Here is a 23,397-nt window from a genome sequence, read left to right as displayed (position 1 = left end):
AAAAATCAAATGATAATCTTTAATAGTGAGGCTAGTGCCTGGGAAGACGGAGTGCCTCTGCAGAATTCTCCCATAAACCTCCCAAATCTCAATGTTAATACCTTCCAGATTTTAACCACCAAAGTCAATCAGAGAAAAGAGTTTAAAATAGCTGGTGAGGGGGAAACTGGCAGCCCAGGAATGCGGGACCTAGGGTTTCCTGAAGCAGAACTTGAGATCCCATGACACTAATCTAGAACCAGCCATGTCAGCCGCGCTTCAGCCCAGAGGCTGGGGTGGAGCCGGAGGAAACAAGGAGGAAGGTGGGAAGACTGGAAGAAGGTGTCCTTTGGAGAGACAGAAGAAGTAAGCACCTGCTTTCGTGGCAGAGGTCCACATAAGATTATTCTCATGGGGTTTGAGTTTTCTCTGGCACCTGTGAGACCTCTTCAGTGGAGCCCTTCCCCATCACACATGGAGGTGATCTTACTGTAGACTTTCCACAGCATCATGGCATCGCAGATCTTTGTTTGCTCAACAAATATTTGTTGAACACCTTCTATGGGTCAGCAGAGAACCATAGCCATTCCTTAGCCATGATCCGGATTAGGGAACTGTGGCAGTAAAGTGTACCATATTTTGTACCCACAGGAAAAGTGGGGAGTCTCCCACCCTCCTCTTCCCTATTCTCTTAGTATGCTTCTTCATTCTTATCCTAAAGGCCAGTGATTCTTGGGCACCTGGGTGGCTCAGTTGGTTAAGCGACTGCCTTCAGCTCAGGTCATGATCCTGGAGTCCCGGGATCGAGTCCCGCATCAGGCTCCCTGCTCAGCGGGGAGTCTGCGTCTCCCTCTGACCCTCCCCCCTCTCATGCTCTCTCTCTCTCTATCTCATTCTCTCTCTCAAATAAATAAATAAAATCTTAAAAAAAATAAAGACTAGTGATTCTGGAATCAGGTCATCAAACCCACATTTCGCGGATCGAGAGAGCTGGCAGAAGCAAAGAGCTTGTCCGTCTTTTATCCATACTAGTTGCTTCAGCATTCACCATCATGTTTAAGATTTTATTTGCACTAAAGGTTCTGTTTTCTGTCTCCAGCCCATTAATGATCATTTCCCAGCTAGAAAGCCCTACATGGGACTGTAGTCCTTTGCATCTTTGCTCCAGCCGAGATCCCCTTCAACCTGGATGTTCCCCATACCTGGCCCTTCTTAGGGGCCTCATTTCTGTCCTGGGTCTGCTGAAAACTCACCCTGAACCAGTGCAGGCCACGGTTCCTGTGGGAAAAGGGCTAGACAACGACCAGGAGGCTGGGCTGCTTTCCCTTCAGCAGTTCCCCCACAGAAGCCTGGGCGCGGACTGCTTCATTCTGCTGGTTTTCAGGAGAGTGAGCCTCTGAGGGGCTGGTCCTGAAGCCTTTGGAGGAGGTTCAGGAGATCATAGTTTTAGATCAAGCTAAAATTTGTTCATTCTGGGGCTGACATAACTTGTGCCAAACAAGTTTTGGATGCTTTACAGGTTTTTAAAGAAGATTTTTATTTATTTATTTTTATTTAGAGAGAGAGTGTGTGTGCAAGCGAGCGTGAGCCACGGAAGGGGTAGAGGGAGAGGGAGAGAGAATCCCAAGTAGATCCCGTGCTGAGCGTGGAGCCTGACACAGGGCTCAATCTCACAACCCTGAGATCCTGACCTGAGCCGAAACCAAGAGACAGCCACTTAACTGACTGAGCCACCCAAGCGCCTGGTGGGATGCTTTACAATTTGCCACCAATTTCTTAGGGAAAACCTAGGAGGGCACTGTTGATCGACTCCTAACTCTTTCATTTCTTTGATAATAGATCAAAGATCAGCTCATTACCTCCGCTAGGAAAACTGCGACTTCTGGACAAAACTTCGCCAGACTTATCTGCATCATTGCTAAGAACTGCATAGATCAAAGATGTTCCCAGGAGCTTTTGTGTGGGGTAGAGCAGATTCAAATAATGAGCGACCAGCTCCGCATCATCTCCAAGTAGGAAATGGCTTTGGTGGCAACTGTGGTGCTCTGCTTTCTCAAGAACCAGAGGGAGGGTTTAGGAGGGGGCAGATCTTTTTTTTTTTTTTTTTGGATGCTTTTTAAAATGTTTCCTCCAAGAGTCTACATTTATGTTGAGAATACTAAACAGATGTTGAAAATATAGAGAATTATTATAGAGGACCAAAAAAAATTTTATCCCAAACTAGTGTATCTGGCAATATACATAAGAAACAAAAATTTAACATGCAAAACTAGTTCCTGGGGAGGTGTGAACATAAAGTAACCATAAGGAATGTTTAAAAATCAAATACATCGCCCTTTTTCTCTGCGGTATCACCATGGCGGCTGGGACCCTGTACACATATCCTGAAAACTGGAGGGCCTTCAAGGCTCTCATTGCTGCTCAGTACAGTGGGGCTCAGGTCCGCGTGCTCTCCGCACCACCCCACTTCCACTTCGGCCAAACCAACCGCACCCCTGAATTTCTCCGTAAATTTCCTGCCGGCAAGGTTCCAGCATTTGAGGGTGACGATGGATTCTGTGTGTTCGAGAGCAATGCCATTGCCTACTATGTGAGCAATGAGGAGCTGCGGGGAAGTACTCCAGAGGCAGCAGCCCAGGTGGTGCAGTGGGTGAGCTTCGCTGATAGTGACATAGTGCCCCCAGCCAGTACCTGGGTGTTCCCCACCTTTGGCATCATGCACCACAATAAGCAGGCCACAGAGAATGCAAAGGAGGAAGTGAGGCGAATTCTGGGGCTACTGGATGCTCACTTGAAGACTAGGACTTTCCTGGTGGGCGAACGTTTGACACTGGCTGACATCACAGTCGTCTGCACCCTGTTGTGGCTCTATAAACAGGTCCTGGAGCCTTCTTTCCGCCAGGCTTTCCCCAATACCACCCGCTGGTTCGTCACCTGCATCAACCAGCCACAGTTCCGGGCCATCCTGGGGGAGGTGAAGCTCTGCGAGAAGATGGCCCAGTTTGACGCTAAAAAGTTTGCAGAGAGCCAGCCTAAAAAGAACACCCCACGGAAAGAGAAGGGTTCTCGGGAAGAGAAGCAGAAGCCCCAGGCTGAACGGAAAGAGGAGAAAAAGGCTGCTGCCCCTGCTCCTGAGGAGGAGATGGATGAATGTGAGCAGGCACTGGCTGCTGAGCCGAAGGCCAAGGACCCCTTTGCTCACCTGCCCAAGAGTACCTTTGTGTTGGACGAATTTAAGCGCAAGTACTCCAACGAGGACACTCTTTCTGTGGCGCTGCCGTATTTTTGGGAGCACTTTGATAAGGATGGCTGGTCTCTGTGGTACGCTGAGTACCGCTTCCCTGAGGAGCTCACCCAGACCTTCATGAGCTGTAACCTCATCACTGGAATGTTCCAGCGGTTGGACAAGCTGAGGAAGAATGCCTTTGCCAGTGTCATCCTCTTAGGAACCAACAATAGCAGCTCCATTTCTGGAGTTTGGGTCTTCCGAGGCCAGGAGCTTGCCTTTCCGCTGAGTCCAGACTGGCAGGTGGACTACGAGTCGTACACATGGCGGAAACTGGATCCTGGCAGCGAGGAGACCCACACGCTGGTTCGAGAGTACTTTTCCTGGGAGGGGGCCTTCCAGCATGTGGGCAAAACCTTCAATCAGGGCAAGATCTTCAAGTGAACATGTCTTGCCATCGCCTAGCTGCCTGTACCCGCCCTTCAGGGAGATGGGGGTCATTAAAGGAAACTGAACATTGAAAAAAAAAATCAAATACATCAGAACTTCTGTTCCCTGCAAGGCTCCCCCTCCCTTCACGGCACCGTGTACCCTCTCCCAGGCTCACTTCACATCAGAGTTCATCCAGAAACAGAAATGACTGATCTCTACTTTGCAATCATGTTTAAATTTTGACCATTAGTTCTTTATTTGTTTTTTTTAAAGATTTTTCATTTATTTATTTATTTGTCAGAGAGAGAGAGAGAGCATGAACAGTGGGGAGTGGCAGAGGAAGCAGACGCCTCACTGAGCAGGCAACCCAATGCGGGGCTCCATCCCAGGCCCCTGATATCATGACCTGAGCCAAAGGCTGACACTTAGCCGACTGAGCCACCCAGGCATCCCTATTTGTTTTTATACTAATCATATCTAACCAAAAACCAGTTGTCTAAAAATACATTAATTACAAAGTGAAAGCACTGTGAATGTCATCGGCCTAAGGAAAACTATAGCAATACAAAGCTTACGTTAAGATTTATTCATTTAGGGGTGCCTGGCTGGCTCAGTCGGAAAAGCATGACTCTTGATCTTGGGGATGTGAGTTTGAGCCCTATGGTGGGTGTAGAGGTTACTTAAATAAAACTTAAAAAGATTTATTGGGGTGCCTGGGTGGCACAGTTGGCTAAGCATCTGACTTTTGATTTCAGCTTAGGTTGTGATCTCAGGGTGGTGAGATAGAGCCCCGTGTCAGGCTCTGCACTCGGTGGGGAGTCTGCTTGAGACTGTCTCTCCCTCTTCCTCTGCCCCTTCCCCCTGCTCTCACTCTCTCTCTCTTTAAAAGTAAATAAATAAACCTTAAAAAATAGATTTATTCATTTAACGTGCCCAGACTCTGGAGTTGAGCAGTTTTTGTTAATTGTCTCCTTAGAGCAGATTTTGTGTTGATAGCATCCTCATGTAAGCAAGGAATGGTTTCATTTCAACCCGAGTCTCCCAATACCTACACTGGCACATTTGTCAGTAACAAACCCGTATTCGTAATATTCTTATATTATGGGAAAGCTTGATAGTTAAAACTGTTATCAGTTCCTGGGAGGCATAACATCGCCAAGACTAGGGTATGTGAATTTTCTTAAACAATTCTTTAAAAATAAAATGTGCTACTGTTCTCTGGGAAATAATATTTCAGGTACATAATCACTTCAAGGATTGCTACCCAATCCTTTCTACTTAGGATACAGGAACTGCAATTAATGTTAGCATTTCATTTATGGGTACTGTTATAAGGGCACCTGGGATTCATTTCCATCAGGTATGGTAAGACGTGGAAATGTGGAAAAGACTGCCGTGGAGGAAGAAGGTCCCTAGGAACAGGAGGCGTGGTATACCATGCAGGGCCCCACAGGGAGGCACCAGGGTTTGTCAAAAAGCAGAGGGAGCAAGGGAGAAACACGACGAAAGCCTTTACTGGGGTTTTCGTGGGAAGGAATGGGCAAGGCAGGGGAAGGAGGTAAACAGGTTTAGGATAGCCTAGATGGAGTATTTTCAAGGGGCCCTGGCGTGTAGAGATGACCTCTAATTGGCACCTGGCTGGCCCTGGGGCAATTAGGGTTGCAGCCCCCAGGGGGAGAGCTCTGCAAAGGAGGTGTTCAGGGCATGGGCTGGTTTGCCTGTGTCAGACCAGTGGGTCATTTACTCCCTCTGGGCAGTGGCAAACCCTGGGAGGGGCAGTCTTTCCAATGTCAACAGGGCTCTAAGAGGTCAACATGTCCGAAATACAGAAAGTAAACAGGCATGATGACTACAGCTATATTTATCAAGCTCTCAATCTTTAAAGCACATGGAAGTCCTGAGATTTTACCTAGGTTAAAGGAACTTAAATTTCACATCTTTATTTGCTTTTGTGGGAAACCGGCTTGTCTAACTAAATCCAGTTACATTGCCTTTAAAGCAAAAGTCCTTGCGGTACGTAATTTAATTAGGAAGGGCCAGTCTGACCTTTGAGTAGAACGCTGAAGTCCTGACTGCAATCCAGTGCAAAATCTCTCTCTCCCTTCAGCATATATGAATGTTGCCATGTGCTCTGCTACTTCTCTTCCGTTATTTTCTATAAAAACACACTTCTCGTTAATTTGTAGATACAGTACGGTTCATGCTTTCTTAGTGTTAAAATATAAATTTTGTTTTAACATGTGAAATTTTGCCTTTGGAACATTTTCTTCCCAGAGTCGTCCCGATACAAAGGCATCCCAGCTTTCTGGAAGAGGCTCCCATTGTAGAACCTTCTGGTATTGATCTATTTGAGATTGCACGTCTTACCTGGTGTAATGTTGTCTGCTTTCCTCCTGTAAAGGCTCAAGCGTGAAGGCCTCCCTGGCGAGAAGCAGGTCCTCTGAAGAGCTCCTGCTGGAAAACAGCTCCTCCGTGCTGTCTCCAAGACCAGGTGAGGACCACGGAAGCTGCAAGTCTCCGGGTAAGTGCTGACCCCAAAAGGCGGCATTGGCAGAGACTACACACGCACAGCACAGCTCAGTGGCTCAGGGTCCCCGGCTGAGAGGAGCACTTATTAAAATGTAAACTCGACGTGCGCTTGTGGAGCCCCGGGTGATGGATGGAAGTGTTGAATCACTATATTGTCCACCTGAAACCAATATAACACTGTATGCTAACTACACTGGAATTAAAATTTTAAAAAGTCGACTCCATGAAGCCACAGACCTAGAATTGTGGGCTGCTGCATGGAGGTGCTAACTAAATCGAACGGGAGTTTTCTTGTCAAGTTCAAGGAAACTTCATACCAGTTAAAGCTCAAAGAGTACATAGAATAGACACACCCAGTGAAAAGCATTTGAAAAATATGCATATTTTAGCTATAGGTTCCAGTCTCTTGGCTATAAAGAAGGCTGAGAGAAAAGCTCAGGCCTGGCCCCTGAGGAGCAGTGTCACTCCCTCCCTGCTGGCTTGGCCACAGTCCCAGCCCCCCCACAGACGCAGCGGCACCACTCGAGGCGGGGCCCGTCCCCGAAGCCCAGTCTCCAGGCCGCTTGAGTGCTGGAGAACCTGAGAGTGGGGCTGGGTCCTGGCAGCGTGCACCTGTGTCCTGGTTCCACTTAGGCCACAGAATAAAGAGCCATGGATAGTTTGCATAAAGCAAAATGAATAAAGCAAGATCCAAAAGGAGGTAGAATTTGGGGTAGAGAGAGCATGTTTAATTGGCTACATTCTCAGAACATTCGATGGTGACCAACATAAGATCCTTTGTTCTGTGGTGCTTCTTTTTTGAGTGAATGAGTGGACTCTAATTCAGAGGACCTCTTTGAACAGTTCCTTGATCTCTTTTTTTTTTTTGATAATTTTTTTAAAGATTTTATTTATGCATTTGACAGAGATAAAGACAGTGAGAGAAGGAACACAAGCAGGGGGAGTGGGAGATGGAGAAGCAGGCTTCCTGCAGAGCAGGGAGCCTGATGCGGGGCTTGATCCCAGGACCCTGGGATCATGACCTGAGCCGAAGGCAGACACTTATGGCTGAGCCACCCAGGCGCCCCTCCTTGATTTCTTTTAAATTAGGGTTTAAATTAGGGCTGGTGGTGCCTGGCCTGGCTCAGTTGGAAAAGCATGTGACTCTTGATCTTGGGGTCATAAGTTAGAGCCCCATGGTGGGTGTACAGTTTAATTAATTAATTAATAAGTAAATTAACTTAAAAAAATTAGGGTCAGAATGTCAGAAAATCAGCTCCAACCTCACTCGGTGGAGCCCCCTACCTAAGCAAGAGCTCCGGTGAGTGTGCACAGTGTCCCCCAGTACCCAAAATTACCTCTCTCTCCTCTAGGCCTTGAGACAACCTTCTTCAGACTCAGAAGAATTGGAAGTTGCCACCTTCTGCGTGCAATGGAGAAGAAAACTGCTTAAGGCACAGTCTTCGAGAAACTTCAAACCTGGACTGTGATTAGCTGGGCCTGTGTAAGACCAGCACGAAAGGGCCCCCAACACTGGCAGCCCTGATTCAAGAAGCCTTATGAAGGCTGAGAAGTATTCTCTGAGTCAGACTCTCTGTCGATGTGTACCTTGGCCCTGACATGGGCCGCCCAGAGTGGGGAGTGCCTTTTAGGCTGAATCAACCTGCGGGGACACAGGGTGACATGGTGGGCCGGGCGGGGGGGAGGTGGCCGGGGCTGGGCCTCTCAGAGAGATGCCCTGGCCGTGTTCTCCTTTTGGGGGACTGTCCCTTGGCCCCTGTGAGGCTGATCTCCTCCTGGGAAGGATGCTTCTGTTTCTGGGCTTAGAAGGAACATCACATTTAGGCTGTGGAAGCGGGGAGAAAAACATCCAAGCCCTGTCAGCTTCAGCCTTTATTAAGGCATTGCAAAGTGAGAACAGTCCCAGTTGTGCAGGAAGCCAGGTACTAGATTTGTAGGTTGGACTGGGGAGGTTGGTGGAGTTCAAGGTATGGGGAAGCTGAGGAGGTGTTAGCCTGGGATGGGGTCCTTACTAGGGTTGCTTACGTTGCTGCATGAAGATTAGTTTGTATTCTCTAGGGTTTTTGTAAACCTGGGACCTTGCAGTAGCATTCTGTCTTTCCCCTCTGGCTTCTTTCCTTCAGCATGACGACTGTGAGGTAATCCTTCCCAGCTCCCAAGGGCTTTTTGCTGCACTTAGGTCACAAGATTTCCTCTAATGTTTTCTTCCGAAAGACTGATGTAGAGATTTCTCCATTGTATGTATCTTTTTAAATGACCAACTTTTGGTTTCATTGACTTTCTGCTGTTGTTAGGTGGAGTGTTGTATGACCACCAGCTGGGGCAAGTTAATTGACACCGATGCTCAAGTCTTCGATGTCCTCCCTGATGTTCATTCTACATTTTCCAGCCATTTTGAAATAGGGGTATGGAAATCTGCAACTAGGAGTGTGAATTTGCCAGTGGGGTTTAGTGTCTCTTAAGGACGACTGTTCTGTGCTCCTGGGGTCCAAGACTGAGGACTCGTGTTTTGTACATTTCATCTGGTGGCTTCGCGCCTTTGGGTGGGGTGTGTGCGCAGAGACCTGGTCTCTCTTACTCCATCTCTGCCAGCAGGGGAAGAACTTCTCTTTTTGAACTACTTTTCTCTGGCTCATGGTTGAGTCTCCTTTTTTCGGAAACATTCCCTGGATGATCTCCTGCTATTAAGAACCAAGTTCCTATAAATATTTGTCTCCCTGCTATTTTGTTTCTTTACCATTCACCAATTTTTCAAAAGTCTGACTTATTTTTTCATTTTTCTCCAATGTGTCCGATGCAATGGGCTCTTCCCAGAACTTGGTCTCTCTGGGTTCTTGACTCATCCGGGGATGGATTTGGTACTCTCCCTGTGAGGCGTTACTCCACATGGCCTCCAGGTGGTGATCAGACTCAGCAGCTGTCCTGCTCGTAAGGGGCTGAAACAAGTACAGGCCAAGTTCCTCCCAGGAAGAGAGGGAGGATTGCAGTTGTGTCCTTCTCCAAGCACCCTGTGGCTCAGCAGCCCCGAGAAATGACACTCGGCACCCTGGAACTACATGCTTACTGCATGTCAGGCTCCTCTGTTCAGCCGTAAACTCCAAGCCCATCTGTCCCATTTGCGTCAGAATCCCCAGGGCCTATTGCTGAGCCTGACAAGGAAAAGGCGCTTAGTATTTGCTGAACAAATACATAAAGCATACGTAGTTATTTACAACTAGCTAAAATATCTTCCTGTTCAACATCTTGCACAAAGCACAGAAAGCTATGCAGATGGACTCCCCACTTTTCTTGCATATACAGAAATATAATTAACAGTAGTGAAGCTCCGGGTTTATAGAATAAGCCCCATTTCCTCTATTCCAGGATATTTCTTGATTTTAAATTCTGGATTGGAAGCAGGGCCATGTGTTGACCTCCACAGGCCCTAAGTACTCTCATTTCTCAAGATCTTACTCTAGCATCGGAAATGCACCCATCTTCCACACTAAATGCGTGTGTGTGTATTTATATTTATTTATGGATGTGCTTATATGTATGTGTAAAATGTATACTTGTATAATTATTCTTTATAAACATTATGAAAATATTTAATAACTTTGCTTTCAAAATTAAACATTTCACCTTTACAATTTCGTACAACATTTTGAAGCCGAAATTCTTTTTCAAGTCTCAGATATTTTTGGAGACTTGTGAAAAGGCTGTGGGACCTGGAAGTGTGCCACCCGTATGGATAAAACCCTCTGATTTGGAATCCCGGTCTGTCTCGTCCTAGTGATTACTGCTGGAGCTCCTGCTGAGGAACAGAGCCTGTGTGTCTTCCCCTGTCCCGGGGAGACAGAAGCAAATAGAAAAAGAGCTCAACGGTGCAACGGAGGACAAACTTCCAGCTCATTCACAGAGAGAACAATTCGTTCTCTGCCGACCCAGGGATGTAACAGCCAGAGGGGGGAAGGCACCAGGAAAAGAGCCTGGACTGTCAAGCCGTGGAGTCTGGATTTTTTGGGCAGATAAGGGAAATCCTGGATGGCTTTTAAAGCAGTGAGTGGCTGTGTGATAGCTGCATTTTACAATGAGCCGTTTGCGGTGGCTGCGGGGGGGGGGTTAGATTAGGGTTCTCGCAGGCGTTCCTGTTCCTTTGAGGTGATGTAGGTGTGGGATCCAGCACCCCACCCCAACTTCAGCCAGAATGTCTCCACTTTTATCCATTTTGCTGACCGGGTTTCACATACATTTCTCATTGGGGAATAGTAGGCTATAAAAGCAGTCCATCGTGTCCGTTTCTGTAACCCGGCACCTAATAGCATATGCTAAGTGCTCAAACAATCTTTCTTAGATGAGTGATGGATCCTGATTTTGTCAATGAGGAAAGCGATGCTCAGGGAAGTCCTGACTTGCCCAGGGTTCCAGTGCTCAGGATAGTGTGCACCAGGACAAGACAGCCAGCTCTCAAAGAAGACCTTTCTACAGAGTTGCTCAATAATTAAGTCCAGGAACCTGCTAGGCCCCCTTATTGGAGACAGTGTGTCCTTGACCACTGAACATACTAGAACAGAAACCAGAAAACATCTTTTGATGAGGCTTCCAGAACTTTCAGGGATGCAAGTTCAGTCTTCTTTGTTGCTCCTGATCTCGAAGGGAAGTGCATACCCCACTGCTCTGAGCCCTTCCTCTGCAATGAGGTTTGTTCTCCTCTGGTCCTGAAGAGCTCCTGCTCTGCTTTAAGCAGAGAATTTGCTAGCAACCTCTCAGATTCGGGTCCTTTAATCAAAAATTAACGTAAGATATGCTTACATATCCAGAATGAAGGCAGTATCGGGAACTAGGATTTTAGATGCTATTAATCTGTGTGGCTCAGTGAAGCATAATCTCTGTGTACTAAAGGTACATTGAAGGACTGCCCTCCCTTGCTTTCAGGAAGGCCTGCGATGGGCTCCAGTTGTAAGTTCTTATACGAGTACATGCTCCCCTGTATTCTGTCTTTATTTTTTATTATTTTTAAAATATTTATTTTATTTTATTTTAAAGATTTTGTTTATTTGAGAGATAAAGAGCACAGCTGGGGGGTGAGGAGGGGCATCGGGAGAGGGAGAAGCAGACTCCCCACTAAGCAGGGAGCTTGATGTAGGACTCTATCCCAGGACCCTGGGATCATGACCTGAGCCAAAGGCAGAGGCTTAACCAACTGAGCCAACCAGGTGCCCATAGATTTATTTATTTTAGAGAGAGACAGAGCGTGCGAGAGAGAGAGCATGCATGAGCAGGGGGAGGTGGGGGAGAATCTCAAGAAGACTCCTGGCTGAGTACAGAGCCAACATGGGGCTTGATGTCAGGATCCTGAGATCATGACCTGAGCAGAAATCAAGAATCGAATGCTCAGCCGAGCCACTGAGGCACCCCTGTATTCTGTCTTTAAATGATAAAGTTCTGTTGAAGAAAAGCAACACGGCGCTGGACATATATTATCAGAAACGTTTTTATTTAAAGTCAGACGATAGAAAGGTGTCACAGAAAAAAATTACAGAAACTCGCAACAACAGAACGTAAGTTGGAAAGTTATTAGTAAATGAGAAGAAATAATATTCCTGATTTTACCCAATGTTTTGTTAGTCCTTATCAGTTTAGCAAAATATATCCTGCTGGTATCTTCTGAACAGACAGTAGATTAACAGTTCAGTTAATTTACTAAATTGGTGTCTACTAAAACCTTGCAAAGTGAAAAAGTCAAGGCAGCATTTCCCCAACATTTGAGATACAACTTGGGGGATTGAAATAATAACACTAAAAATTGTTGCTTTGTTTTAAAATCCCACCTCATTCTGAAGAGGTTTAACCTGCATTTTAGCCCACAGACGGTGCTTGTGGGTCTGACAGAAAATGAATGATCATAAGCCTGGACACAGAACATCACCCCCACTGCCCCCACCCCAGACACACACTGCATCCTAGGACGCAAGTGCTATCAGTGCCTTTGCCATGTGCAGGCATAGAAGCCTGGGACTAAAACCAAAATGACCTGGGCCCTGGAAACCTGGATCTATGCTGAGCCCTTTCTGAATCCTGGGGTGGGGGGTGGGGTGGGGAGGGGTAGGGAGCAGGGGATTTAGGGTCAGGAAAATTCTTTTTAACACTTTGGCAAGTAAGTATACAAATGACTACTTCTTGATTGTCACTTTTATAAGGAAATCTCATTCCACCTCTTGAAAAAGATAGTCTCCTCTCTTATTTGACTTCCTCTCAAACAACTGGAGGGCAAACGTCTGTAAAACAGAGGTGGACAAAAACCTCTTGTAATAATGATTAGTTTATAATTTTTCACTTTCTCTATTTAAAAAAGCATATAAAATGTATAGTCTATCACTGACAACTAACACTAAAATATTGCTCATAATGGAGGCTTGGGAACAACATGGCTAGATTTTTTTTTTATTTGGGTCTCTATATATTTAATTTTTACAATAAACTATATATCAGACCTCTGACAAAATGTTAGCTAATGCAAATTCTACTGTTCCTCTTAACTTTAATACCCTCCCAGAGGTATTAAAATCAGTAATGAGCCAGGAAGTACGGGGCCTGGTAATTCACAGAGCTATTATTTTTCTAAAATGCTATAGTTAGCTATATATTAACTTCTTTCTGACAAATTCAAAGTTTTAAAAACAAGAGATTCAAGGATAAACAGGGCTATAATAGTCTGAAGAACTCACAATCTTGAAGAAATAGACTTTCTCTATGCCCACAATGATTTTGCCCACTGTAACATGTGACTGTTCTATTCCAAAGGCTAATGAAGGGTATTAAGGAACACACAAGACCCAATGTAGAGTCCAAGTCACGACTTTAAAGGGTAAATTACCATTCAAGGTGCTGGGACAAAAAAAAAATGTAAACGTTACTGGAAATTCACTAGGTTAGACATACCTTCATAACTGCGGTTGGTATTTTGAGAATGGGAAGAGAGAAATTAGGGAAATATATTTTAAAATAAAAATATGGCTCTGATTATGCAGTTCTTTCAGGAATGAATTATTGATCAAACTTCCACCAAGAAGGAGTAAAGTTATCTTGTAAATCTGGAGGACTCTTAAGAGTTATGAATTATTGTAGAAACATTTAACTCCTAGGTAAAGCTGCATAACCCTACCTTCACATTGTTTGGTAGGGAGAGGAGCAGGGGAGGCAAAAAGAGAGAGAGAGAGAGAGAGAGAGAAGGTAGGTGCCTTGTGTCTACTGAAAGAGGTATACTTTATGAATTGTACTCTAGGATACAATCATGGAATGGCTCCGCCACATCAAAATCTAAACTTGGATGGATGTCGGGAAGCAGTTAACAAGCAATTAACAAAGCACCCACCCTGTGCCTAGAACCAGGCTTGTTGCTGTGGGGAAACAGCAAAGCAAGGAGGCACATACCGTCCTGCCTCCAAAAGCATAAAATACCATTTAAAATGTGCTTTTTATTTATTTAAAAATTAGAAATTCTAAATATTATGTTGATGTTGACCTAAAGCCCTTTCTTAGGTCTGCATCCTTTCCAAGAAAAACAGGTTAATTTGGGCTCTGTTACAACTGGCAGATACTGATAAATAACATACTCAAAAACAAAACCCCAGCAACTTGGTGATTGGTAGCTACCGAAACTGCTTCTGTAAATCACATTAAACTCCTTGGAGGAAAGATAAATGCTAAATCATAACACATGTGAGGAAAACAGCTTTAAACACTCAAGCCCTGTTCGGTTACATTTTGTTAAAGCTTACATTTCCTAAGCTAAGCCTTATTTAACTAATTGTTTACTAATGACTTATATATCCCACTTTTTGACCATAAATATGATCAGGTGCTGCCAACCCATTTCTGAAAAGGTAATTACAACTCTTTAGATATTCACAAAAGCCCAGTTCCTGAAGTTTGCAGGGGCCCTATCAGTGGACCACTTGACTGCAGACCACACCTCCAAGTCTGTCAGCACAGACCACCTCTCCGAGGTGTAACCCTCAAGCCCAGAAGGGTAAACTCAGGGAGAACATCTCTACCTTGACTTTGTGTTGGGCAACTGGAAAGATTTCGACAAGACCTCACATCTAGGTCCCTAGGAACCTCCAAACTTTAAGTTGCCATTAACCAAACAAAAATGGTATCTTTAATCAAGCAAGTGGTCACTCAGAAAGACCTCCATGTCATGTGCTAGCAGAAATATATACTAAAAAGTAGGCGCAAACATCTCTAATGTTTCTAAGAGCCAATGGCTTTTATAATGAATTGGCCACTTTGCCCACACCACACATGCTATAAATGAAGCAAATACACCACGCAATATGGATTGTCATAGCATTTTTAACCCTCCATCAATATCCAACTTACATAAAACGGGCAGAGTGGTCAGATCTTAAACAGACACTACAAGTCCATACAGCTCTAAATTACGAAAGTCCTATGTCTTACTAACAATACACAAAATGTTAAAGGGAGTTGCTAACTTGATGGGTTAATACTTTCTAAAACAACTTCTCACACAATTCTATTGTGTCTTCAATATATATCATCTGAAAAAACATAAAATCGGTGAACCACACAAATCATGTTATTTTGGAATTTGTACAGCTTAATGCACTAGTGGAAGTGTAATGTGTAACGATTATGTCCGTGAAATTATAAACCAATTTCACATTTAAAAATACTTTAATAATTCATTCACTCCTTACATCAAATCTGTGAGCAGTCAAAAATTATACCCATTTCACAGATAAGGAACTGGACGTTGAGAAAAAAACAATTCAGAACAAGAATATGAATTTATTGTCTTTAAGCCCCCAGCCCTCCCAAGTTCTCCTTTCCGTCTTCTCTTCTAATTAATTCAGCAAAGTGGCTTATGTGTACGCTTATACAGGATTTCTTTACTAATCAACAGTTCTTCCACTCTTAAAATTTAAGTAGGACAAGCAAAGAAAACTAGTTCTTAAGGCAAATTAAAAGAAAACAGAAACCTAAGCAAACATCATCCTATAATTAGGCTGTTTCACTTGCAACCTAATTCTGGGGTTTGGCACACGCAGCTGGGTAACACAGAGGGTCCCTACAGAAGCAGATGTAATTGCTGAAGCAGAATTTGAAATCACTCCAATATTTGGTTTACTTTCAGGTTCAGAATGAGGTCCTAATTGGGAAAGCTCCAGAGACAGGAGTTTGGAGCGAAAGCTAAACATTAAAATGGGGGAAAGGTGTTGCCCAAACTAAATTATGGTCACCTGGGTATTCCAATTCAACACCCTGATATATCCCATTCTACTCGACATCACAGTAAACGGGTATAAACCTGTCACAAACCAGTATGAATAGTTATGTTACACCTCAATGAGTCTCATCCAGACTCTCTTAAGACACAAGTTATTTCTGTTATCTGTAAACGTTTGGCTTATAATAGGGACATAAAGTATTTTCTAGTATGCTAGTGTAAATCAACTTACATCGATTCTAACAAATACTGATTCATCTTAAAGAGGACCTTACTCATCAGGGGAAATGGCTACCTACTAAATTTTGGTGAGAAAAAGGAAAAAAGATTAAAATAATCTAAATTGACAGGATACAATAGACTATCCCCTAAGCTAAAGTTATCTCGATTAAAAAAGACCACAAATTAAAATCATTATTTTAAACATTTTCATATAAAATATATTGTTAAATTTGAGACTATGCCCACACATTCTTATAAAATAGCCTCTAGGACACTAGCTGATATGATAGGGACTCAAGAATATGGAGCAAATGGACATTATAATTTGCATTAATGATTTTTAAACCTTACTTTTTAATTAATCTTTCAACATTTCTCTTCCTTCCAAAAAGGATCTTCTGTTAAGAATTTGGATTCTAGGGGCGCCTGGGTGGCTCAGTCGTTAAGTGTCTGCCTTTGGCTCAGGTCATGATCCCAGGTCCTGGGATTGAGCCCCACATCAGGCTCCCTGCTCAGCAGGAAGCCTGCTTCTCCCTCTCATACTCCCTCTGCTGTGTTCCCTCTCTCGCTGTGTCTCTCTAATAAATAAAATCTTTAAAAAAAAAAAGAATTTAGATTCTATTTGGATCTTTAACAAGCCAAATTATCTTTTTTGTATATTTAAAATATGAACATCATTACTTAATGTAATTAGAAGAGGGAATTAAAGATTTGCTAAATTGTAAGAGGGAATTGAAGATTTGCTAAAAATTTCAATTTAATTACTAAAACTCAGCAATTTTACTGATTTTTTCCTGATAAAGTAATATTATATATATGTATGTATATAAGTGTACGTGTGTATACACACATAGTTTTCTCTGTCAGTTTTAACCATTTATTGACTTCTCAATTAACAATAAAAGTTCATGTGGACAGTAAATCAGAAAATACTTGCTATGGTGGTTTTAAAGTGCATTTTTTAACCCAAAAATGTTATCCAGAGCCATTTTAGGCAACAATGGAACTAAAGTATAAATAGTAAAAATTCACATCCCCTTGAACAACTGTCCTTCCAGTTAGAACACAATGAACTTCTTAGATAAGCAGAGTTTCTGTTCACTTAGCTGCAACCCCATTTAAGCATGGAATCAAAGCCAAAAAAAAATGAAGAAGTGAATAGAAAAATAAGCATTAATATTAAATTATATACTAGCTGAGTGTTAGGTTCCCACAGAAATATTTTGCCGTGTATTTTTTAAATGACTTCTCAAGCATAGCTATTTTCATCCAAGGACCAATTTCCTTCACTTTCATTATCTTTTATAGTGAAATGCTCCATCTCAAGTTACTTATTGGAGCTATTACCAGCAAACATGGTCACACGTGTCCAGTTCAAGATATGAATATCAGTGTAATACTTACTTTCCATTATAAATAATATATGTATAAAACAAATAGGGCTGCCATTATTTATATACTGCACAAAAGACACAAGAATGAATACAAATTATTTTTCATAAAAATACAATTTCTAATCAGTTTAGATTTCCAAACTATGAGGACATTAAATACTTAAAATACCGGGCAGTCTCTTCTGTTACAGAATGCCAGTCAGGAGAGATCTGAAAGAGATTCTTTATTGGTAGCCATATACAGTTGATTATACCATCTCTGTGTTTTCTTGCTACTTAAAATATAGAACCTGGACATTTAAAACATTATCAATGCAATAATCACTACAGACTGTCACTGGATCTTTTAAAATTTTGTTAAAAATTATCAAAGTTATGATGAATACAATTATTGCAGCTACATCATTTGAAAAAGTAATATAAATTATGCTGCTAAAGACAAAAAACACTGAAACACATAAACATCACACAGCACAGCAAGAACTCATAACTATTTAATATGAAAAATTAAATTTAAAAAGTTATGTTAGAGAACTTGGGGAATTTTTCACTTTAGCAAAAACAATCTATGTATCTCCAACTTCTATGATACAGTATACAATAAAATACTTTTAAAAGATATGACATTCAAATGCTTCATTTACACGAATAATATTGCCAATACTAATAAAAGTGATGCCCTTAAACACGAACTGCTCTGCCGATTGTGATTTTAAAAATGTTTTCTTTACTTCATTTTACATTTTAGTTAGCAGTTAGCATTACATATTAATCAGTTCTGTGTTGACAAATAGAGAAGATCCTAGTCAAAATACTGTTGCTCAAAAGTAATGTACATCATATTGCTTGAAACTAACAACCATATAAAAGTGGTAATCATTTATCTAAACATTGATTATGAAAGACGACTGGCATATATTTGGGCAGAGTGTCGAGTTCATGATGGTTTATTAACGATAAAAGTACTTTTACTGAAGCTAACATGATATATAGGTTTCTATGTCAATTACTACAGTCTCTTAAAGTTATAAAAATATTATATAAAATACCACAGGCTTTAGAGGATATAACTTCATGTGGTTCTGATACTAGCAGCTGAAAAGTATTTATAATTTAAAAATAAATAAACTATAGAGGTAAACCAGTTACAAAACAGCAGAGGACTGCAATAGTCACAAAGTGAAAAGAATAGCTAACAAAATGGTGAAGCAGTTGGATCAAAAGTTTTAAAAACCTCTTTCAGAGATTTGTCATCTGGTTCTCTACTGGGATCACTTTCTGGGGTGGGGCTCATCTGTCCTGGCTGCCTGGACTGCCTTGGCTCGCTGTACTGGGGTCTAATTAAGCCTGTTAATGCCTGAATAGGAAGACTGTGCACTGCTGGGACCTGAACCATACCAGGACTCCTGAGAATATCTGCCTGGGGATCAGCCGGCCCATCCACGGCGACTTCCACGTTTGCACTGGTTTTCTGTAGCAGGACTGCTTCTCCAGGAGAAGGCTCATTTTTGTCACTACTTTTTAAACCACTTTTTTTCTGGTTCTCTGCATTTTCTGTTGCTAGCTCTGATGCAGATGATGAAGCATGCTCCCTAGGGTCATACAAACTAATGCCACTAAGAACTGAACTTGGAGTTCCCAGGGGAAGGCCAGCTGAAGAGGAGAGTTTAGGGGCATACGGAGGCAAAGGCCCTGGCCCAGAACTGCTGCTAGTCGCTGCCCCTGAGGGCTGTGATGAAGCAGGGTTGGATCTGGCTAAGTGAGGGGTGCCCTTTAATGTATGTGAGTCCTTCACAACAGCTGGGTGAGACTCTGTAGTGTGCAGTCTATGAAGCCTAGGATCAAAATTTTTTTGCAGCCTAGGATCTCCTAATTTACTTCCTGAACTATGTAAGTCTCCAAATTGTTCTAGGTAGCCTTCTCTGTTTGTGGTGTTCACTTTGGCTTTGGCTGCTGATTTCGAATCAGTGGGCACTGTGTTCTGATGAAGATCGCTTTTTGTATTCCATAACCTATTGAGCCTCTGGTCAGCTATAAGAGGGGGCAGAGGTAAATTGATTGAAGATACTGGGTCAGGTTTAGGTAAAGGGACTGGAAGTAAGTCTTCTGGAGCCCACACGATGTGTTTTGCAAAGTTGGGTTTGGTTAGGATAATATCCATTTTAATGTGACTGAACTGCCTCAGCTGAGACCTTGGATCCTGGAGCATTATGCCAGGGGAAGAATCCAAAGGTATTAAGAAAGCTTTTTCTCTCAATTCTCTTTCTGTATCTTCATCATCATCATCTCCTCTTTTGTGTTTGACAGAGCTAGCATTTGCATGATGTGAATCAAACTTTGTTCCACCAACAGAAGATCCTACGTGACCACTTCCATTCCCTCTCAATTTCCTGGGATCCCATGCAAGTCTAAGATCCAGTGGGGTAGATTCAGATTTTCTCATGTCTTGCCTTGGGATAGTCCTAAGTCTAGGGTCAACAACTTGGTTTCCTTTGCTTTTCTCTTTAGCGAGTCTTGGGTCAGTAGGAGTGCTGAGCTCTGTGGAAGGTTGTTGCTGATTCCTTAAAGTTTCTGTTTGTTTCTGTAATGTTTTCAGTATTGACTTCACACTGCTTCCTTCTTCCTCTTCACTACTTGAATACCAGTTAACAGTATCATCTAAATGCAGATGAAAAGTTATTATAAAGGATGAATCATTCATATTTGACCTTAATTAAAATAATTAAAAAACACACATTACTTCTGGAATAAGTGTAGTCTAACTTCAAGAAAATGCATCAAAGAAATGCCAGAGATTCAACACTGGAATAAAATTAGATGTGGAATGACAATGATCAATTTAGTCATCATACTCTATAAAGAAAGAGGTGTGATATTATAATATGTGTAACGTCCTTCCGGTTAGGGAGAAGTCAGGACCTTTCACTCGGACTGGCCGAAAGGGAACTCAGAGTGTGTGTGGTATGACAGACTTGGGGAAGAAGAGAAAATACTCTTGGAAAAGAATGCTAAAATGTTTTGGATCTCTTTAATTCAAGTAATACTTAAGCTTTGTAGCTCTGGATTTAACAAGATAACAAGAATGAAATATTTTTTAAGAATCTGGAAATAAAACAAAACACTAATAGTACTGGTTAAGGAAGCAATGGGAACCAAGCAAATGAGGTATGAGGCAGAGATTTTTCATTTATAGCTTATTATATTTTTAGATGTTTGACATATGTGAATATATTAGCTATTTAAACATTTAAAAGTAAAAATAACAAAACTAACATCCTGAAATTTATATACTTTAACTTTATGGGAACACTTTGGGCTTTACTCCTGAAGGTTTATATTTAACCCTAGTATGTTAGCACCCTGTTAAGAAGCTTAACTCTCAGAAGTGTTCTCTCTAGTAGTACAGCAGGGATTAGAAACTGATACTACAGGAGGGAGTCTCCTTCCTTTCCATTAAAACATACATACGATGACTCTGAATTGGTAACACAAACACACACACACATGCACACTCCCATACATATATACGTATATATCCTAGAATATTTTGGATTAATACAATATTGGACATATTCTCATTTAACTCCTCTCACTGCTCACTAACATGTTTCCACTGCATGGAACTTTAGTGTTACACATTTAGTTTGAACAGAGTTAAAAAACAGGCGTTGGTATTTAGGGTGAAATTGGGGTTTAAAATTGTATAGACTATATTATCACAATGGAAAAAAGTTTTGTTTTGTTTTTAAAGACTTTATTTTTAAGTAATCTCTCCATCCAATGTGGGACTCGAACTCACAACCCCAAGCATCAAGAATCTCATGTTCCACTGACTCAGCCAGCCAGGCACCCCAACCCAATGGAAAAAAGTCTCACTCATATTTCAGTGTCAGAAAAAACTACTTCTAGACACTAGATCTCTTTTATTCCTCTCTTTGATGTCAGGAAGACCAAAGCTGAACTAGTGATTCACTTTAACCTGTTGCCATTATTTTAAATATTTCTGCATAGCGATTTCACTCCTCACAGAATTTGTTACTTGTTCCAAATAGGTAAGATGATCCAAATCTGATCCACAAAAGAAAGATGCTATTTTATTTTGACTTTCATATCAATATATTTCATAAGCCATCTTAAATCCTTTTTGGAATGAGAATGAATATAGAACAGAAGGAAAGTACACCAGTAGAGATAGGCCAATGGAAAGGAAATATTAGATAAGAAATGACAGTTAACAGCTTTTTATCAGCTTTTTATCAAAGGACAGATTAAAATTATAAGGGCATTAAAATTTATAAATATGAACATAAACACACAAAAAACCTAGCTGTTCACTACTAGGTATTTACCCCAAAGATACAAATGTAGTGATCCAAACAGGCACCTGCACCCCAATGTTCATAGCAGCAATGTCCACAATAGCCAAACTATGGAAAGAGCCCAGATGTCCATCGACAGGATAAAAAGATATGGTGTGTGTACACACACACACACACACACACACACACACACCATGGAACATCATTCAGCCATCAAAAAGAATGAAATCTTAACATTTGCAATGACATGGATGAACTACAGGGTATTATGTTAAGCAAAATAAGTCAGAGGAAGACAATTATCATATAATCTCACTCATATGTGGAATTTAAGAAACAAAACAGGGGAGCATAGGGGAAGGGAGGGAAAAATAAAACAAGATGAAATCAGAGAGGGAGACAAACCGTAAGAGACTCTTAATCAAAGGAAACAAACTGAGGGCTGCCTGAGGGAAGGGGAGTGGGGGATGGGGTAACTGGGTAACGGGCATTAAGGAGGGCACGTGATATAATGAGAACTGGGTGTTATATACAACTGATGAATCACCAAACTCTACTTCTGAAACTAATAATACACTATATGTTAATTAACTGAATTTAAATGAAAAAAAAAACCTAGCTGTTCAAGATTTTTTCTGGATACGGAGAAAAAATCTTCATAAAACATCACCAATTATATTATTATACTACAAAATTTAAATCCAGAAAAATTGTAATTTTCTTGTTTATGAAAATGTAAACTTTTGTAAGACTTTATAGAAAGATTATCATTAAAATTGTTTTTTCTTAAAGTTAAGTTTTAGCACTTTAAGGAGCAAACATAAATTGTACAGGAAATTAACTTATTAGGCATCCCTCATTTCCCTGTGATGTTAAATAAATGAAGAGTTAATGCTACAGATGTTTATATAGTAGCTTGTAGCTACCTAATGTTATCTAGTTTTACATATTTATAAATTTTATGCTTAAGAGTGGGCAAACGGGCACCTGGCTGGCTTAGTTGGTGGAGCATGAGACTCTTGGTCTCGGGGTCATGGGTTCAAGCCCCACGTTGGCCATGTAATTTACTTAATAAAAAAAAAAATATATATATATATACACAAAAAAGTGGGCAAACATATCAATTTTGTAATACATAAGAAGAACTGGATGCATTAAGCTTTCTCTCCTTAACTGAATTAACTAATTGCTATATACTTATTGATATCAAAAACACTAAGGTAAACTTGAGGTTTCCACATAATCTTTTATATTAAAAATAATATTCCTTCATAATATAGTAGAATCTTAAGTATACAGCCTATGCCCATAGAAACTTCTCTAATAACTGAATCATTTTAAACTTGGGCTAGAAGTCAAAATTCCTGAACTGGAAGATGTCTGGTTCCTGTTCTATTTCTTTCTTCCATAAAAAAGGCTTCAGTCCAGGCCTCACACTATAGCTTCAGATCTCACTGCTTCAGGTCAAACTCTTTGCAATTAATTACTAAAGCATTATTGTCACTGGAAACCACAATCAATTCCAAGCAGACACGAGCTACAAGGTAAATTGGAAACAGAATAGACAGTTCAGAGGAGCTCATTTTTCAAATTTTAACCTATTCAAGAGCATTTCAGGACTGAGTAATCGAAAGTAAGATGCTATCATAACACCTGACACACCTTCTTCCTTGCTTGGTGCCCTCTGAGGTTGGGTGCTGCTTGGTTCATCTTCTTCTTGGTACTTCTGAGTAAGTCTGACAAAAAGAGCTCTCTGCACTGCAGGGAGGAGGCCTTGTGCAGGCAGGGGGCCGTGGCCCTTCGTGTTGCTGCTGCCATCAGATCCACTCGCACGGTTAGGGGAGTCTTGAACAATGGTTGGCTGATGCTGGGCAAAGTCAACATGCCACATCCCATCTATACACATAACACAGAAAGACACAGACACTGATTTAGCACAGAACTCCACTAGAAATTGAATAATAAGAAATTATAAGAAATTGAAGCTTTAATAATAATTACATTTGATTACCAAACTATTATGTGATTGCAAATATTTTTTTTAAAGATTTTATTTATTTG

General features: G+C 41.6%; 2 protein-coding genes and 1 pseudogene across 2 annotated transcripts in view; 2 read left to right on the top strand and 1 right to left on the bottom strand.

Moving 5' to 3' along the window:
• LOC148163524 (uncharacterized) overlaps nucleotides 1-7,708 on the top strand; it is a 28,257-nt gene extending 20,549 nt beyond the window's left edge. The window contains 5 exon segments of the mRNA XM_088026620.1: nucleotides 1,819-1,991; nucleotides 6,046-6,114; nucleotides 6,116-6,158; nucleotides 7,519-7,593; nucleotides 7,595-7,708. Coding sequence (XP_087882746.1) covers nucleotides 1,819-1,991; nucleotides 6,046-6,114; nucleotides 6,116-6,158; nucleotides 7,519-7,593; nucleotides 7,595-7,708 — 474 coding nt within the window.
• LOC114223473 (elongation factor 1-gamma pseudogene) lies at nucleotides 2,326-3,729 on the top strand (annotated as a pseudogene).
• Nucleotides 7,709-17,551: 9,843 nt separating the features above from the next.
• ZC3H6 (zinc finger CCCH-type containing 6) overlaps nucleotides 17,552-23,397 on the bottom strand; it is a 64,741-nt gene continuing 58,895 nt past the window's right edge. Inside the window, exons 11-12 of the mRNA XM_028122460.2 lie at nucleotides 22,999-23,232; nucleotides 17,552-19,675 (exon numbers count right to left, since the gene is read on the bottom strand). Coding sequence (XP_027978261.1) covers nucleotides 18,210-19,675; nucleotides 22,999-23,232 — 1,700 coding nt within the window. The 3' untranslated portion in view covers nucleotides 17,552-18,209. The remainder of the gene's footprint in view (nucleotides 19,676-22,998; nucleotides 23,233-23,397) is intronic.

The sequence above is a fragment of the Eumetopias jubatus genome, unplaced genomic scaffold (genome assembly GCF_037043125.1).
Source record: "Eumetopias jubatus isolate StellerSeaLion01/CBP00866 unplaced genomic scaffold, mEumJub1_p1.0 scaffold_9, whole genome shotgun sequence".
NCBI classification, from domain to species: domain Eukaryota; kingdom Metazoa; phylum Chordata; class Mammalia; order Carnivora; family Otariidae; genus Eumetopias; species Eumetopias jubatus.
This window is presented reverse-complemented; position numbering and strand designations above follow the sequence as displayed.